Here is an 18,888-nt window from a genome sequence, read left to right as displayed (position 1 = left end):
GATCCCCAGAGCTTTGGTCTGTCAGAGGCAGAGCTGGCTTTTCCTTCCCCAGTATGGTGCTTGGCACGTGGCCAGCAGTGTTTTCCGTGCTGATGAGACTGCAGGAGGATGAAACAGACAAAAATCTCTGCTTGCATCCTAGCAGGGAAAGACAGACACGAGCAAGATGTCCACGTCTTACCTCAGAACACCTCAGGTATGCAGTGTGGGCTCATATGTACAGTACGAATGTCATTATCTTCCCTTATCCTTCCATTTTCTCTATATTTCAACTTTTTGTTCTTTCCAGCACTGGGGAGTGAACCAGGGGTTTCCCGCTGAGCTACATCCCTAGCCTGTTTTTAATTTTTAAAATTTTTATTTATGTTTTAAGTTTCTCTGGGTCTGGACTCAAACTGGAGATCCTCCTGCCTCAGCTTCCCTGGGTTTAGAGGTGTGTACCATCATGCTGGCTGGTATTTGAACACTTCTGTAATTAAAAAGTTGGAGACAGTATGTAGTGTGGGGGCCAGGGATTTAGCTCAGTGGTTCCACCACCTGCTTTGAAAGTGGAAGGACCCAAGTTCAATCCCCAGTACCAAAAAAAAAAAATGCGTAGTGTGTTACAAGGTGATAAATGCTGTGGAATAAAACCAGCAAGACATTCAGGGGAAGATTGTGGGTTTTGTTGTGGAAGTTCTTTTGTTTTGTTTTGTGTGTGGTGCTGGGGATGGAACGAAGAAAACACAAGGGGACAGGCCCCGAAGCAGGCTTGTCCCAGGAGAAGCAAGGAAGCCACTGTGCCTGGCACAGAGCGAGAGGGAATGTGGTAAGCCCTGAGGGCAAAGGGCTGTGGGGTGGGTGTCAGATCCCTAGGATGTTGTTGACTATTTTAAGACACTGACTTTGTCCCTCAGGGAAATAGGGAGCCATGGACTGTTTTTGTTTTGTTTTGTTTTGGTACTGGCCATCGAACTCAGGACCTTGCACTTGCCAGGCAGGCACAGTGCCACTGAGCCACATCCCCGGCCCGCCATGGAATGTTGTATAGCAAAGGGGTGACCTGATTGGACCCGAATTTGACCAGATATGTCTGTACAGTAAGCATGGACTATCAGGGCGAAGCAGAGGCCAGGAAGTCAGTGAGGCTGCTGCTGCTGCAGAAATCTGGATGACAGCAGGGCGACCGCCCTCCCAGCCAGCCAGCTCACCCACCTTGATGTGGGTGCGAGGTGCAGAAGTCCTGGCTGGAAGACACTGACTCCTCCTGTGGGGAGCTTTGTGAGCCACTGCTCATACCACCCCGCCGGCCACCTGTGTCTGACACGGGTTTTAATGAGATACAGCCATGATATAGGCTCCTGCGATGGCAGATTCAGTAACCTTGACAGAAGCCTTGTGGCCTGCAAAGGCTGAAATGTTTCTATCAGTCTCATTAAAAAAAAAAAACCTTTTTTTTACCAACTCCTGTTCTTAAATTGGGTTTTGAAGGTTGAATAGGAGTGTGTGGGTGGATTGGGAAAGTAAGTACACCAGGTGGGAGGAACCTTTTGGTCAACAGCATGAGGGTGTGTGGATTGTTTAGGGGTTGTTAAGTACCCTGGAAACCAGTGTATAAGCAGGGGAGCAGGTCAAGGAGGCCAGCAAGACAGGATCCAGAGAGCCAGGTTGTCCTGCGGGAGTGAGAGCTCCAGAAGGGTTATGATGAAGGGAAGTGATGTAGAAAAACTCTCTGCTAGCCAGGTGTGGCGGCACACACTTATCATCCCAGCACTCATGAGGCTGAGGCAGGAGGATCGCCCAGAGTTCAAGTGCAGCCTGGACTACATAGCATAGCGAGACCCTGTCTCAAAAGAAACAAAACAAAAGCTCTCTGTTGCCATGGGAGAGGGGGTGGGGGTGGGGACACAGAGGTCACAGGGCAGCTGTGTGTGGTGACACTAATTATGTGGCTTTCAAGGGCCCACTGGGGCTGTGCCCTGCTCAGGAAGGAAGCGAGTACAGGTGACCACGAGCTGTGAGGCAGCAGCCACTGCCTTCCTGTCAGGGGGGAAGCAGCTCCGGCCGGCCAGGAAAGGCAGGGTTTCCCACTCCAGGGTCCAGGGGGCAGCTTCATGTGAAAGGGATGGAGCTCAGGCCCGGCCAGGGAGCTTCACAGAAGGGCGGGCTGGACCCTGAAGCCTGAGGACCGGCGGAGGGCAGGGCAGACAAGGACACTGTGGCTGTGTCTGGGGCTCAGGGTGGGGCTCCCTAAAGGAGTCTTTGGAGTGCTGAATGCCTGCAACTCTAGCTACTTAGGAGGCTGAGGCAGGAGGGTTGCAAATTTGAGCAAGGCCAGCCTGAGCAATTTGTCGAGATTCTGTATCAGAATAAAAGATGAAAAGGCTTGGAACCTAGGTGTGGTGGCACACACCTGCAATCCCAGCACTCTGGAAAGCTGAGGCACGAGGATTGCTGTGAGTTCGAGGCCAGCCAGCCTGAGCCACATAGTGAGAACCTGTTTCAAAAACCAAAATAAACAAACAGAAAAGAGGAGGATGAAACAAAGTTGTAGAGCCCTTGCTTAGCATGCATGAGGCCCCAGGTTCAAACCCAGCAGAGAGACAGAGACAGACACACACAGGGGAAAGAGAGAAAGGGAGGGAGGGAGGGAGGGAGAGAGAGAGAGAGAGGGAGAGAGAGAGGGAGAGAGAGAGATATTAGTTGGCTCACAGTTTTGGTTTTTATTTGATTTGTTACTGTTTTTTGTAGCAGTGGGGATCAAACCCAGGGCCTCTGAACTGAGATACATCCGCAGTCCTTGTCCTCATCTTTTATTTTTAAATTTTTTAAATTTTTTAATTTTTGGTACCGGGGTTCAAACTCGGGTCCTTTCACTTGCGCAGCAGGCGGTGAAACCACTAAATCCCCGGTCCCCCCATCTTTTATTTTGAGGCAGGGGCTCAGTAAGTCACTGAGCTGCCCAGGCTGGACTCAAACTTGCCGTCCTCCTGCCTCAGCCTCCCAGAATGCTGGGATCACAAGCATACACCACGGTACCAGGCTCCGGCCTGCCCTGTTGAACTTAGGTCAAGGGCCTGGGGCCAACTTAGCCACTCATTCCAGTAAACACTCATGGTGTTTCTGCTGTGCCCCAGGGCCCAGCCTAGACCCTGGGGACACAGTGGGAAGATGGACCTCACCCTGGCAAGCTGTGGTTTAAGAACAGACAGCCCCGAAATCACAGAGTCCGAAAAACACCAGGGCCAAGGGATGAACAGGCAGGTCTACCTGAGGCAACCACCTGGGTCAGGGGGGAGCTGGGGAAGGTTGCTGCTGTCCTTGTCCCAGGCGGAGATGCTACAGCTGTAACTGAGGCTGGCACTGCATCAGGAAGCGAAGGAAAGGACAGAGGGAGGGAAACTGAGGCAGCGAGGGCCCCAAAACTCGGTGACTAATGGTGAGCTGTGGGAAGGAAGGGGAGGAAGAGCTGAGTGTGACAGCCTGGTTTCTCCCTGAGTGGGGAGAAGGTGGTGTCACCAGCCTGTTAAGAGACGTGAGGGGGCGTGGGTGGGGACGGTGACGCCCTCACTGTGACAGTGCTGAGTCGCACAGGCAGAGAGGGGTGGGGCAAGTGGATTGGACCCAGGGGACAGAGACCCGTTTTAGTTTTAGGTGGTGCCTGAATCTCCGGAATCAGATGCCCTGGGGAGAGGAGAGGAGGAGTCACCGCACTGGGCTCACCATGATTTAAGAAACTCACAGCCACAGCAGCCAGGGCAGGGGTGGCTTTCAGAGCTTTCCAGAGGCCCTGGGTCCCACCTGTGGTACCACACACAAAAAAATTAAAAACAGTGGGGAGGGACCAGGGATAGACTGGAAAGGTAGGGGAACTGGAGCTTTAGAAGCCAAGTGGAAAGAGTGTTTCAAAAACGAGGGAAAGCCAGGTATAGTGGCACACATTTGCAATCCCAGCACTATGGAGGCTGAGGCAGGAAGATTGCCACAGTTTGAGGCTGGCCTGTTTAAGGCCAGCCTAAACTACATAGCGAGACCCTGTCTCAAAAAAAAAAAAAAGGGAAAGGCATGAACTGAACAGGAAGGGAGGTTGGCTGAGGTTGCACACAGGTAACAGCTGTCAAGGACAAGAGAGCTGGGACTGAAACTGGTCCCTGGATTTAGCTACAGTGAGGTTTCCAGGGAGGTCAGCAAGAGTCGGACTGTGGGTGCACCAACTGTGACATATGAGGAAGGACGGGCAGAGATGACTTGGGGTTTGGGCATAAAAGGGAAGAAAGAGCAGAGATGGGGGTTGCAAGGGAACCACAAGGGGCTGGGGGCGGTCATCAGAGATGACAGCCACTGGGGAAAATCTCAGGGCTGAGCAAGAGGTTGGGGGCTGGGCTGCGAGTGTGAGCATCCACGAAGGAGGAGAAGGCCTTGCGTGGGGGGGGGGCAGGGGCAGGGGTGGAGGCCAGGCTTCCTCCTGGAGGCAGAGGTGAGGTGACTGGTGCTGAAAGAAGGGTCCTCAGCACCCCTGAGGGCGGGGGGGGGGGCGCGCAGTGGCTACTGTGTGGCTGCTACGGTGGGTGTGGCAGTGCCAGTGACAACAGCCACCTCCAGAGCCCAGAGCAGCTGCGGTGGCGGAAGGTGGTAGACAAAGGGCTCCACCCAGGGCCCAGTTTGCCAGGCTTTGGTGCAGAAGGAACCAGAGCAGGTGCGACAGCTTTCCCATCCCAGGCGGAGCCCCCTGATCAGAAGCTCCAAAACCTGAAATACTCTAAATTCAGAAACTCTGAGTCCTCATGAGATGTTACCAGTGGAAAATTCCACACTTGACCTCCTGTGATAACCACAGGCTAAGTGCAGGCCATGTGTGTGAGGCCTGTGCAAAATATAAATGAATGTAGTATTCAGACTTGGGTCATAGCCCCCAAATCAGTATGCAGATGTAAATCTCATTATGCATATGCAAATGTTTCAAAACTAGAAAAACCAGTAAAGTGCAGCACTTCAGGTCCCAAGCATTTCAGATGAGGGGTATTCAACTTATGTTTTCATTTATTTTTGTGGTGCTGCTGGGGATTGGAGCCAGGGCCTTCAATCTGAGCTATATCCCCAGTCCTTTTCTTATATTTTATTTTGAAACAGGGTCTTGCTAAGGCATTAAGTTGCCCAGGCTGGGCTCAAACTTGTGATCTTCCTGCCTCTGCCTCCCAGAGTATTGGGATTACAGATGTATGCCACCACGTAAGTCTACATGACTCTTACTGGAGTACATTGTGACAACTGTTTTATTATTATTGTTTACCTTTTACTGTGACTATCTTAAACTTTTATCGTACAGTGGAGCCTTGACTTATGAACTCAATTCATTTTTGAGGGCTGGTTGTAACTCAAGTCAGTCAACTGAAGGCTCAGACTCCTCTACCAGCCTCCAAAGTCTCTCTCCTGTATACAAACAGATCTCAGTGTCCTTAGAGAGACACTGACCCAGGATTTCTCAGTTAATCCCACACAGGAGAGGATGTTGTAATGTTCCTTCTAGAACTCTTTAAGGGTTAAATCTGTATCTGAGACCATTTGGAAGCACAAGCCACTGGCAGAGTCATAAATCAAGACTTTGGTCCTAAATTAAAGCTAAAATTCTGGTTGTAACCCAAGTTGTTCATATGTCAGGTCAGTCATAACTTGAGGGTCCACTGTATAGGAAGAAATAGCCTAGCCAGGCACAGTGGTGCCTATGTGTAATCCCAGCTTCTCCGGAAGCTGAGACAGGAAGATCTCAATTTTAAGCACCCTGAGCAATTTAGCAAGATCCCGTCTCAAAATAAAATTTAAAAAGGGCTGGGCATGTGGCTCAGTGGTGGAGCACTTGTTTGGCATTGCAAGGCCCTGGGCTCTATTCCTAGTGTCTCAGAGGGAAAGTTGAGGTTTAAAGACATTGAAATGTGATAAATGTACAGATTTGCTTGGCCTGGTTTCTTGGCAGTGAGGAAAAAGCTGGCAAAATACATGTTGTGGGTACTTGGCACAATGTGTGGCACAAAGGAAGAGTCTCATTAACAGCACACTCATTATTGTTATATTAATTATTATCAATTACCAGTAATAGGAAGCTGTGTGAGGCTCGAGGTGGGCAGAAGCATTCTGAGCAAGACTAGGTGCCCAGAGGTGCCAAACGGTGTCCCTTGGCATTGTTCCCACCTGGCCAAGGACGTACGGAAATGTAGAATGCAGCTCACACTGGACAGCTGCCCTGCTAGGGGCACCAAGGGACCCCAGACAGGAGCCCCTGGGGAACCGGAAGTCAAATCTGAGGCTTGCCAGGAAGCATCTGTCTTCACTACTTTGGGGATAGAAGCCAGGGGTTTGGCTGTGCTAGGCAAGTGCTTGACCACTGAGCTATACCCACAGCCCATTCCACGGAATTTTTTTTCTCTAATACTGGGTGTTGAGCACAGAGCCTTCACACTGAGCTACATCCCCAGCCCATTGTTATTTTTTATTTTGAGACAGTGTCTCACTAAATCACTGAGCTGCCCAGGCTTGGTTTGAACTCACAATCCTCCTGCCTCAGCCTCCCAAACTGCTGGGCTTATAGGCGTGCACCACTATACTCTGCCCCCATTTTTAAACACATTTCATGATATCCGTTGACCTTGACCAGAAAGGGGGCCACCTCTGTGGGAAGCAGTCCCTGGAGGGTGAGTAATGAAGCACTGACCCCTTGTTCCGCCAGGCTGAGCAGTGCATCCAGGCCACATGGTACCTGGAAGTGTGGTGCAGGTCCACACTGCCTGCTCACTAGTGGAGAACCCACTATGTGCCCGACATGAGAAGCTCATGGGAAACAGGTGGAGAAGAAGGCAGCTTACACTTGAGTAGCTTCTAGACCTGAGGACTTTTGTGCCCGAGAGGCAACCTGAGTGCTCTTAGCTGTGCAAGTGGAGGACAGGGAGTGGTTGGCATGCGAGTTCGAGGGCTGCAGAAAGCGGGCTCAACATCTGGTCACTTGGGAAGCCAGTAGCATAGGAGACCAAAAGCCTTCGGGAGATAAGGGGTGGAGGTCTCCGGACCAAGGCCCAGAGGCAGGGAGGCCCTTCGAGGACTTCGAAATCCAATTATACTACCTCAAGGGAGGGAGCCTGAGGTCCCACACCCACGGGGTAGAGGAAGTGTCGATGTGATGCCAGCTTTGCAGAAGGATGATGGGATTGGCACCCAGACAGCCAGGACAGCAACAGCACAGGAAAGGGAGAAGGAACTTCACTCCTCCCCATGCTGGCTCCAAAGCCATCTCCATTGGGCTGGGGCTCCCAGCCTCCCCATGATGCTGCCCTCCTTCCCTGGCTGCAGTACACCTCCAATCTGGGCCAGAATCAGTCAGACCAGGATTCTAGCTGGTGACTCTGGATAGTTGCTTTACCTTCTGAACCTCCACCCATATTTTTTCCCTGCAGCACGCATTTATTTCGGTCCTACTGTGTGCCAAACACCATACCAGGTGGCGCACATGGGGTGGTGAATGAGACATAGTCCTGCCTTCATCAAGCTTCTATTCCTGTTGGGAAAGACACAAATACCTAGTGTAGCACCCTGCAGATAAGAAGGCAGCATAAGGACTCGTGTTGGGACCACAAGACTGTCAGAGGCAAAGACTCCTTTGGCCGTGGTGGTCAGAACGGCCTAGCTCAGGTGGTGACATCTGAGCTGACTAGAAAGAAGAGGCAGAGCCAGGCAAGTGGACAGAAGAGGCTAAGGGCCTGCCCAGGGATGAGCTTGGTGTGGCTGGAGAGTAGAAGGTGAGGGGCCAGGGCCACCAGTGAGCTGCAGACTGAGTAGAGGCCAGATGGCCCGGCCCTGTAGGCTAACCTGAGGAGCACACTGTATATACTATACATAGGGACATGGTACAAAGCGAAAGCACTGAGGATGCCAAGCCAGAGAGACTGTAAAATAATCTAGGTTTGCTTATTTGTTTAAGAAATAGTCTGACTATACTGCCCAAGCTGCCTTCAAACCCTGGGGCTCAAGGGATTCTCCTGCCTCAGCCTCCCCAGTGGCAGGGATTAGCAGGCATACACGCCAGATTTAACATTCTGACCTGTTTTGAGATAAATTTTGGCTGGTGCATGACAAAGCCTCTTTTTTGCCCGCTGCCATTGTCCAGGTAAGTCCAGGGGGGCCTGGATCAGGTGGCAGCTTGGGGTGGAGAGGTGTGGCCCCACGCAGGAGGCCATGGGAGAAGGAGCTAGAGGGAGGGAGGGAGGCAGGGAGGGAGGAAGGCTTAACCCACGGAGCCGGCCGTGCCCGGGGCGCGCGAGGGGCCAGGCTGTGTTTGCAGACCCCATCTGACACCCGCGTGGAGGCGCGGAGCGGCCCATTAACCGGGGGCTCACAGGCACAGAGATGGCACTGGAAACCACGGGGCGGATGAGATCATCCAGGCAGAGGATGTAGGGCGAAAGGAGAGGACGCCCCGTACCGCCTACAGGGAAACGAAGCCAAGGCCACCTCCACCCACGAGGCGCTCGCGAGGTGTCACGTGACCCAGCCAGCGCGCGCAGGAACCTGGCTGAGAACCCTGCCGGCTCGGACTCAGTGACGCCCCCAGGGGCAGGGCCGGGGAGGGAGGGGCGGAGCGGCCGGGCGGTGACGTCAGCGCATGACTGGGTTTTTATGAATGAAAGGAATCTTGTGCGTGAGTAATTCCGGGAAGCTCGCCTTACAACTGCGCGCTGCTCCGGCCCCCTGCGCTGCCCGCTCCACAACAAAACTTTGGCGCGGCGCTACCGGGAGCTCGGATCCGAGGGACCGGCGGTTCGGACCGGAGAGGAGACCGCTCAAGACACGGGCTGAGACAGCCGAAGGGACCGCACCGGGAAGCGTTCGGGCGAGGGGCGCCAGGCCTCGAGGCCCGGAAAGAAGGTGCGGGACGCGGGTCGGGCACGGGGACGAAGGGCCTGACCCCGGGAGGCAGGGTCGTTGTGCCCGGGTTGGCGCCGTCGGTGTCCGGGCGCATCCGTCGCCGGGACCGCGAGCATTGGCGTGTGGGGGACTGGGACGGGGGCCGAAGCCAGCCAAACGCGGCAGAACGCGGACCCGGAGGAAGCGAGCGTGGCTACAGTCCCGCGGTGGGGAGGGTGCACGTACGAGACTCGGTGGGAACAGCCTTGGGCCGGTGCCCGGGGCCGTGCGCGGTTTGTTTACGTCCGCGGGCGGCCAGTGTGCGCGTGTCCTGGGAGCGCTGCCTGGGCGGGGGCGTGCGCGCGCGCGCGTTTGTGCATGTGTGCCTTGCGTGTGCGTGTGCGTGTGTCTCGCGCTCTCCTTGGAGCCTGTGTGTACCCGGGGAGGGCGTTCCTAGGGTGACCACAGCAGTAAATGCGGAATGAAGACCCGAGCTAGGGAAGCGACCCAGGCGGTGGTCACACGGAGTCTGGAAATTATCGCCTGGCCCGCCCCCTTCCCACCAGCCTGGACTGTCCGGTTTCTGCTGTCCCTGGAGTTTCCCAGGGCCCTAACCATGTGACCCCACTGTTTGTCCCCCGCCCAGAGCCGGCGCCTGCAGCAACAGGGTGGGGCGGAGGTACCAGTGTCCCCACCCGACTGAGCTGGGGGTGAGGTAAGCCAGCCACCCTTCACCTGATCCCTGTGGATCCGGTAACAGAGTGAGTTGGAGCCCAAGTCCTTGTTTTCAAGCTCCCTAGAGAGGGGAGGCCCTTGGGATTTTGTCCAGCCTCTCAACCTCAGGAGAAATCAAAAAGGGCCAGAAAGCCCAAGGCAGAAGGGCCAGAAAACTCAGGGCAAAGGTCCAAGTTCCTCCTTGGTGGCCAGTGTGGCTAGTTTGGGTCCCCAGGCTGTACCTGCTGGGTCATCTAGAAGGGATGGGGTGGAGCTAGCGGCTGCCTTCCTGGGAATCTCAGCTCACAGAAGGGACTAGTTAGGCTGGACCCATCCATGGGCTGCAGGACCCCAGAGCCAGTTAAGGTCCCTTGAGCCAGGCAGGGTCAACAAGCAGTGGGGGTGGGTGATCCTCCTGCCTGGAGGGTTAACACAGCCCTGCAGAAGCACCTGTTCAGCCTGCAGCCTGAAGGATGGACTGGGGAGGGATCCCTTGGTCCAAATCCATGTTCTCCATGGTCCTCTTCACCGGGTTACAGAATCACAGGGCTGGGGTTGGGGTGGGAGTTGAGTTTGCTAAGGTGAGGAACTAATGGTCCATTAATTTTGACCCTTTGTGCCTTGCTGATCTCTGCTACCACAGCGGAGCCCCTGAGGGTCAGAACTAGGTAACCTCTGGCATAGCAGGGTGGCAGGTGGAACGGCAGCCGCTACGTACAACCTGTTATACAGGGAACTATGGGAGAGAAAGCAGAGGCAACCCCCACCGCTGGCCAAGAGCTTGGGCCACAGAGAGTGTGTGGGGCTTGAAGTCAGGGGGTTGTAGCCAGGAGCACAGGAGCCGGGTGGGAAACTCCTGGTGTAGGGACGGGGTCAGGGGATCAGGGGAAGTGGCTGCTTGGCTCAGTAACCTATGGAAAGTTAGCACTGAAAGGCTTCACCTCCTCTGGGATTGGAAAAAAGAGCCACCGAACTAATGCAGAGAGCACAGCTGGGTGGTGTGAGGGGAAGTCACTCTGGTTTAAAAGTATGTCAGGGCCCTCCCTTAGCCAGTGCAATCAGGGAAGGCTTCCGTCGGGAGGTGGCCAGTGAGCAGGATCTGGTGGAGTGGCGATCCTCTGTGAAGTCCTTGAGGGCAGGGGAGAGACTCTTCTTTGGGTCTTGAAGGCCCCGCACAGAGCCAGGCACACTGTAGTCTCTTCTTGGGTGTTTGTTGATTGAATAAAGAAGCCCTGGGTTCATATCCTTGAAGCCACAGGGAGAAAAAGGCCTGGGAAGCCCAGGGAAGCAGGAGCACAGTCCCCCAAAGCTGGCTCTCAAAAGTGAGCAGATCTTCACGGCTCAGGTGATGATGTTCCCCATCATGCACACTAACTGGGGAATCGACTGTCTGCTCCTTCATTCATTCTTAACAGAGATCCTGGGAGGGTGGAGAGGATGCAGCGCCTGTGTGGACTGCAGGGGAGGTTTAGAAACAGCTGTGTAGGTCTGGTCAGTCACCAGCCCTCTGAGAGCTCTGGGGTTTGGAGGTGGAGCAGGTGAGACCAGAGCCAGTGGGGAGGTGCTGTGGCCCTGGTCCAGCTGGAAGAGGAAGCAGCCCTGTGGAGGGGGGACAGTCCCTGTGTTTGTGTTTTGTGTTCTCATGCCCTCGCCTCCAGGAAGCCTGCCCTGATTTCCTTTCCCTTCCTCCAGGGCCTCCCCTCCACTGATGGTCTTGGCCCTCACTGGGGCCAAAATTTCCCAATCTAGACTCAGCGATTATCCTTGCTGGGAGGTGCTTTAAGCTCGGAAGAGGTTTGGCATGTTGGGAAACTGAGGCTCAGAGAGGGAGAGTGACATGCCTGAAGATACAGTGAGTGAGTGGGTGGCAGAACTGGGGTGGACCCCAGGCTGCTGCTGCTGGTTCTTCCTGCCTTGCTGCCGTCCAGCAGTGAGGAGGCTCCATGGCGCCAGCTGCCTAGACTCAGGAAAACACATTTTTTCCTTCTGTCCTCACAGAGCAAGCTCAACAGGCAGAGAGGGGCTCCTGCCAGCGTGGGCAGCCGCCAGTCCCTCAAGAGCAATTGCGGTCCCACCTCCAGTGTTGGAACCCACAGCCCTGGGGCTCAGCTCGGCTGGGTTCCCAGGGGAAAGGAGAAGAGGCCAGGAGGGGTGAGGTCCCTGGGGTCAGCCAGGCTGATGGGGATGGGGGACCCAGGCACCTTGCCTTACACCCCAGAAGCCCTGGCAGCAGGCTGGAGGCTGAAAGCCTGGGGTGACAGAAAGCCCCCTCCATGTGACTTGTCCTCTGTGCGTGACTATTGAGCAAGGGCATTCCTGGGCACACGTGGGTGCCTCAGCTGATGCCAGGAGGAGGTTGGGCTGAGGCCAGAGCAAGGGATGGAGAGGAAGAGCAGGATCAAAGCCTTCCTTGGGCTGAGTGTGGTAGCACATGCCTGTAATCCCAGCACTTGGGAGGCTGAGACAGGATCACCGCAAGTGCAGGGCCAGCCTGGACTACATAGTGAGACCTTGTCTCAAAACACCAAAACAAAACCAGAACACACACGAGCACACATGCACACACCCAGGCCCTCCTTGGCCCCGAGTCCTTAGGCCCACTGCAGGCTTCTGACGAAGACAGGCGGTGGCCAGTTCATCTCAGGGCCACCCTGGAAGGCTGTGTCCAGAAGGGTTCTGAGGCTGCATCCAAGTTGGTGGGAAACAGCGCCGTGTTGAGCAAGATCAGGGCTGGGCTACTCATTGGGAATAAGTGCTGAAAGCAGAGAGGGGTGATTTGGGATAAGCCACCATGTGCAACTCCTGATCTCACCTAAGCTGCTTGGACTTTACACACTAATGCTGTTATCATCATCCCACTTTACAGGGGAAGAGAGCAGGCCAGGGTTGGGGAGGCACATAGATCTCTATGCCCTCGTCCTGGGCGTGGCCCTGTGCTGGGTGACCCTGGACTACTCCATTGCCCTCTCTGGATGTGCCTTTCTGAGCTGCCAAGAGGTCCAGGGAGGTGACTATGAGGGATCCAGAGTCAGTCTTGGGCTTTGGAGGTATTCAGAATCCTCCCTATTTTCGGGGAGGCAGCTGCTCACCTGCTGTGTGACATCCAGCCAGTGACCCTGCTCTCTGGGTCTCCGCCTCCCCTTGGGCTAAGTAGGGAAGCGGAGCCAGGTGGGCTGTCAGCCTTTCTTGGGCAGGCTGATATGGAGTCAGGGCGGGACCCCAGTGCTGGCTTCCAGTCAGAGCAGCAGTTTCAGAACCTCCTGGATGTTTATGCCCTCTACAGTCTACACACTTGCTTCCATTGAAACCCTGCAAGGTGGGGATGTTCCGCCCTGTGGATGGAAAGTGGAGACCCAGGGTTGTGCAGCCTGGAGAACACAGGGATGGGACTCACACTCGGACTCGGGCTTGCCTCCCAAGCCAGGGCTCCCTGTTTCCTTTGGGCAGACGGATGGGATCCCTTCTGCTCCTTCTCGTGCTCCTGTGACATCGCTACCACAGAAGCCAGGAGGCAGATGGAGAGCCAGAAGAGCTGGAGACAGGGGCTCTTCTCTCAGACTGGCGTGAGCTTGGTAGACACTAAGAAGCTGGGAGACGCCACCCGTGCCCGCACCAGCACCCAGTGTGCAACCCCCTCCCCCCCCGCCTTGCATCTAGGGGGACACACAGTTTACCTCGGGAGGAGGACAAGGAGGGCTTCCTGGAGGAGAGGTCTGTGCCCAGGCTGGGATGAGCAGGAGATGGCTGCTCATCTCAGAGGGCTCATCTCAGAGGACGGAAAGGAGGAAAGCATTATGTCACGAGGCTGGGGCCCAGCCCAGCGGCAGGAAAGTGCGGGGCGGGAGGAAATGGAAGAAATTCCTCCCGCTGGAATGCAGAAGGAGGCGGGGTGGTGGGATGGGGCCTGGGGTGCCTGTTCTCAGGACAGCGGGAGCCAGGGAAGGTTTTGATCTGGGAGGCAGCAGGTCTGGTTCACAGATTCACAGGGTGGAAAAGCCCTGCAGTCGCTGGGGGAGGGGACCTGGGGCCGGCAGGGCAGTGTGCTGGGACCTCCCCAGGTGTGGGCAGGTGGCCCTTCTGGTGGCAGGAAAGGGTTGCTGAGAGTGGCATTTGAACGTCTCTAAGTGGCATCTGGAAAGTCAGGGTAGGTTCTGTGTGATTTGCCCGGGCAGGATGGGGCGGGGCACAGAGGCCCCCAAGGAGAGCTGGGGAGGTGGAGCAGCCAGGGCCAGGTAGGGAAACTGAGGCCCGACCCGCACTGAGCCTGTGGGTTCGGCAGCTTGGGGATCCACCCTGTGAAACAGGCCTTACCTGCTGCTTGCACCTGGGATCAGCGCCGGAAGCTGGGAGTGGTGGTGCATACCTGTGATCCCAGCTGTGAATTTGAGACCACCTGAACTACATCGGGAGACCCTGTCTCAACCCCTCTCCCCCCAGAAAAGAAGCCTGGAAGTTCTGAAGACCCGCTCAGCTCCAGGGCCACAGCAGCTGCCTCTGCCAGGGAATCTCTTGAAGTGTCAACTTCCCTTTCCTCTCCCACTCCTTCCGTCCCTCTGAGCTGCCAGACCCCTGACTGCATGGGCCAGCAGGGGCTGGGGGTTCCCAAGAAGGCTGGACTGTCCCCACCTCAGCCTGAGTCATACTGAGAGTTCAGACATTTGGGCATGTGCTGTGGCCCAGCAAGGTTTAGGTCCTGGTCAATGGGACAATACCTCTGCCTGGAGACACAAGACCACTTGTGGGGGAGATAGACACTGAGCGAATCTGTAACATGTATGAGTAATGAGTCTACATGGTGAGAAGTTCAGTGGAGAAAGAGGTAGGGAAGCACTTGTGTCTTGCGTGTCCAGGCTGGGAATTCTAAACTGAGTTTTGTTTTGTTTTGTTTTGTTTGGAGACAGGGTCTCATTATATAGTTCAGGCTGGCCCTGAACTTACTCTATAGCCCAGGCTGACCTCGAATTCATGGCAATCCCACCTCAGCCTCCTCAGGGCTGGGATTACAGGTGTGCGCCAACATACCTGGCTGAACATTTACAGAGAGACCTGAAGGATGATGAAACGGACTTGGGGGCTGTCTAGGGAACAAGACTACCAGGTGGAGGGAGCAGCTGGTGCCAGGGCCCTGGGGGCACTCACTGTGTGTCTGAGTACAGCAAGAGGCCGAAGGGCTGAGCAGGAGCAGAGGCCACATCACCAGCACCTGGGGCCTCTGAGGTGACCTGGCTTTGCTGCCAGTGGGATGAGAGCCAAGGAAGGGTCCTGAGACAGAGGTGACAGGATCTTTCATCTCCCACTATGTCCCCAGGTGTCACCTAGGTCTTCCCAATGTGTTGGAGGCGGGGCTTACTCCCGATTGGCTCCACAAGGCAGCGCAAGGAGCCAGGGCCTGGGCCTGTTTGTTTTTTCAGGTGGTCTTGCTATGTAGCCCAGAATTTACAGTCCTCCTGCCTCAGCCTCCTGAGCTGTTGGTATTACAGGTGTGGGGCCAGCTGGACCCAGCTTTTTATGTTTGTTTTTGTGCTACTGGGGATGGAAACCCAGGACCTTTGCACTGAGCTACATCCCAGCCCTTTTTATTTTGAGACAGGGTCTTGCCAAGTTGCCCAGCCCGGGCCCAAACTTGTGATCCTCCTGCCTCAGCTCCCGAGCCACTGGGATTACAGGTGTGCACCATCCTGCCTGGCTGGACCCGGTTTTTGCCCCCTGATCTGTAGCAGTCTGGCCATTGCTAATGCACACAACTCACTTCACAGAGTAACTTCCTTCATGGTCTCCTTTGCTCCTTCCCACATTACCTCTCCAAGGGAACTGGCAGATGGGGAAACTGAGGCTCACACCGAAGAGGCGATAAGATCGGATCACCTGGGGACAGAAAGCCCCGCTGCTTCGAAGGGGCTGGGAGACGGTCCCCTTCTCCAGCTCACAGCATTGACCCCTGGCCCCTAGGATGTCCTTCTGTGAGTTTTTATTCACCTGTCTCTCCAGTACTGAGGATGTGGCAGAGTTCAGTGAGGCGTGGTGGCGCACACCTGTAATCCCAGCATTCAAGAGGCCGAAGCAGGAGGATCACTGCGAGTTTGAGGCCAGCCTGGGCTACACAGCGAGACACTGTTTCAAAAATAACAACAACTTCCATGTGGAGGAAGAATGGCTGGTGGTGGCCAGTTCTTTAGTGCATCTTTATTAATGAACACCTGCTATGTGCTGGGCACTGACTTTGGCATTGAGGCAGTGGTCAGACAGGCAGTGCCCTCGTGGGCTTACATTTTGGTGGAGGAGGGTGGAAGGGAGACAGATCATAAACCAGACAAGCCAGACACGGTGGCCTGCACCTATAATCCCAGTTTCTTGAGGGGCTGAAATGAGAGGATCATGGGTCAAGGCCAGCCTGGGCAATGTATTGGGACACTGTCTCAAAAAAACTGCAGAAGAGGTGACTGTTATGAGGGCTCATAAATGAGGTTAATGATGTGACACAAGGGTGTTTTAGTCAGGATGGTCAGGAAAGACCTCTCTACGAGGTGGCACTGGGCAAAGACCTAAATGATAAGGAGTCACTATGGGGAGACAGAAGAGTAAAGAGAACAGCAAGTGCAAAGTCCCTGAGGTTGGAACGATCCGTTTAAGGCCCTGTGGCTGAACCAGTGGGGTCGAAGGTGGTAGGTATTAGTTCTAAGATAGCAGGGGGCTTGAATGCCAAGGTAGTGAATTTGGATTTTACTTTAAGTGGGGAAAAAAGTGACCTTGACCCCCGTTCTCCTCCAGGTCTCCAGCCCGAGGGCACTTGCTGTAGGCATGTCTGTGGATCCCTTGTCCAGCAAAGCCCTGAAGGTGAGGAGTCAGCTGTTGCCCCCTCCCTGCCCATGCACAGCCTCCACGTTCCCAACTTCCCTTTTCCTTCCCAGAATCTCCAGGGGTGGCTCGGCAGGCGGCAGGAGTTTGTGGTGGCACCGGGACAGGCCACTTCCCGCTCTGGGCCTGCTTCCCCGTTCTAAGGTGCTTTCCGTGCTGGGTTTCTCTGGCTGAGTCAAGGACTTGACGCTTGGTTAGATTTTAGCTGAGCCCTGGGGTGGCCTCCTTTTGTGTTCGGATCCCGGCTTGGCCTGGTTTCTCCTTTTGGGACTCCTACTCCCCGTTTAAGGTCTTGGATCAGGTCCAGCCGCCGCCTCGGTGGCCAAGGCCGTGCCCGGGACGCACGCGGTGGGGGGTGGCGGAGTAGACCCGGGGCCTCAGTCTCCCCGCGCTGTAGGTCAAGCGCGAGCTGAGCGAGAACACGCCGCACCTGTCTGACGAGGCACTGATGGGGCTGTCAGTGCGCGAGTTGAACCGGAACCTGCGCGGGCTCTCGGCCGAGGAGGTGACGCGGCTCAAGCAGCGGCGCCGCACGCTCAAGAACCGCGGCTACGCCGCCAGCTGCCGCGTGAAGCGCGTGTGCCAGAAGGAGGAGCTGCAGAAGCAGAAGTCGGAGCTGGAGCGCGAGGTGGACAAGCTGGCCCGCGAGAACGCGGCCATGCGCCTGGAGCTCGACGCGCTGCGCGGCAAGTGCGAGGCGCTGCAGGGCTTCGCGCGTTCGGTGGCTGCGGCCCGCGGGCCGGCCTCACTCGTGGCGCCAGCCAGCGTAATCACCATTGTCAAGTCCGCGCCGGCCCCCGGGCCCGGCCCCGCCCCCGGGCCGGCCGCCTGCACCTAGTGTCTGCTGTGCCCCCGCCCACCTCCCCACGCTAACCACGCCCCCTACCCCGCCCTTCCCAAAGTGCCTGAGCGCGTTTCTGTTCCCAGGTCCCATGTGCCCAACACATTCCCTTCCTGGGCTCTGTCTTACTATTGCAGTCCCCCAAACTGGGACCCAGTATTCCTGGGGAGGGGCACCTTCGCTTGGTTGGCAGGCATCTCGGGTAAGGGTTTCCCGTGGCTAGAAGCTCATCCTTTCCTAGATCAGGAGGGCCTGGATGTGGAGCCCGCTCAGGGAAGCGCGATTGGGGAGGAGGCCATGCTGCCTCCTTGGGAGTGTGGGAAACTGGTTAATGGGGCCAGTATGCCCTCCCACCCTCTGGCCCGGACCCGAACCCCAACTCGAACTCGGTCGAGGTTTGGCACTGTGGGTGACGGGCTCCCCTGCTGAGTCGATGCACTGAAGAGACTCCCACTTCTCTTTGGGTCTGGGGGTGCCTGGCTTTCTAAAGCTCTGAGGGTCAAAGCTAGTGAGGCCCAGCTAAGATGCGGACCCACCCCCAGCGTATAGGACGGTGTTCAAGGCCGCATATCCCTTAGTGACTGAGCTGGAACAAAAACGTAGGCCTTTTCACTGCTACCCCAGGGTTCCAGCCATGGTTTCTCATGGGGGACAGCAGACAGGGAGTGATGAAGGTGGTGAGAGGCCTCCCGAGCCAGGAGCACAGCTATCTGATGGAAGGGGAAGAGAAGCAGAGGGAAAGAGAAGGTGATGTAGATGGCTGATGGGAAACAGGCTGGCCAGCCAAAGAAGGAGACATTGGAGGTGACCATTGTGGAGGTAGAGGTAGGAAAGTGAGACAGTCTGCAGTCCCGAAGCATGGAGTGAGACCCTGGAAGGAAGGCTCTCACCTTACCCATAAGTGTCCCCCGTGGGATGGGAGTGGCACTGCTGTGCAGAAGCCCAGCCTGGCCCCTCCCCTAGCGCTGTACACAGCCGCCTCCTCTGCTGTTTATTTATTGCATGAATCTAAGTTATTCTCCCCAGCCAGAGCCCAGCTCCTGCTGCCTGGGAAGTGGCGTTTTGGGCCTGAGCTGGGCTTTATATTTTATATATATGCAAGTCGCATTTTATCTTATATTTAGGGAAGGCCAGGTGGCAACAACAACGTTTTTTTTAAAAAAATTGCCCGGCCCCCAGAATTTATTTATTTTCTGACTTACAGTGAGCGAGTTATCTGCCTTCTGTATTTTGTAGACTTTCTGAATAAAGTCAAGTTCTTTTCCGCAGGGGTGTGTGTGTTCTGGGTAGTGTTCTGGGGAAGGGGTATGGTGGCAGGCCTTCGGGGAGGTGCGCCCCATCCATCACTAGCTCAGGGTGGCTGGATGGGGCGCTACTGAAACTTGAGTCCTTCATCAGCTTGCTGAGTGCCTAGGAGCCTCCTTTGGGTAGGGTTAAATTCCCTGGGCTCCCTGCAGGGAGTACTCAGTCCTACCCAGAGAGGAAAAACCCTGAATTTCAGAGAAACCTTCCCAGCACTTTCACACTGAGGTCTGATGGTCTACAGCCAAGCTGGAAACGTTTCCCCACGTTCTGGAGGCAGAGAGAGAAGGGGCCTCCTCAGTCCCAGC

At 55.7% G+C, this 18,888-nt stretch overlaps 1 protein-coding gene across 10 annotated transcripts; it reads left to right on the top strand.

Annotated features, from left to right (window-relative positions):
- The first annotated feature begins 8,220 nt into the window (after positions 1–8,220).
- Maff (MAF bZIP transcription factor F) lies at positions 8,221–18,546 on the top strand. 10 transcript variants are annotated; one of them, XM_087213893.1, is made up of 4 exons: positions 8,221–8,889; positions 10,810–10,818; positions 16,359–16,416; positions 16,835–18,546. In XM_087213893.1, exons 1-4 carry the CDS (start codon positions 8,645–8,647, stop codon positions 17,273–17,275), a joined length of 753 nt encoding a protein of 250 aa, XP_087070019.1. In that variant the 5' UTR covers positions 8,221–8,644; the 3' UTR covers positions 17,276–18,546. The 10 variants fall into 10 exon arrangements, with proteins under 10 accessions (XP_087070019.1, XP_004845675.1, XP_021114658.1 ...); XM_021259006.2 differs by lacking the exons at positions 8,221–8,889; positions 10,810–10,818 and adding exons at positions 8,896–9,583; positions 16,491–16,581 and having other exon boundaries at positions 16,351–16,416; XM_004845618.4 differs by lacking the exon at positions 10,810–10,818 and having other exon boundaries at positions 8,710–8,889; positions 16,351–16,416.
- Positions 18,547–18,888: the final 342 nt, after the last annotated feature.

Source organism: Heterocephalus glaber, unplaced genomic scaffold, assembly GCF_053883595.1.
Source record: "Heterocephalus glaber isolate CG9 unplaced genomic scaffold, H.glaber_assembly_v1.0 deba00001444, whole genome shotgun sequence".
In the NCBI taxonomy this organism is placed as follows: Eukaryota; Metazoa; Chordata; class Mammalia; order Rodentia; family Bathyergidae; genus Heterocephalus; species Heterocephalus glaber.
This window is presented reverse-complemented; position numbering and strand designations above follow the sequence as displayed.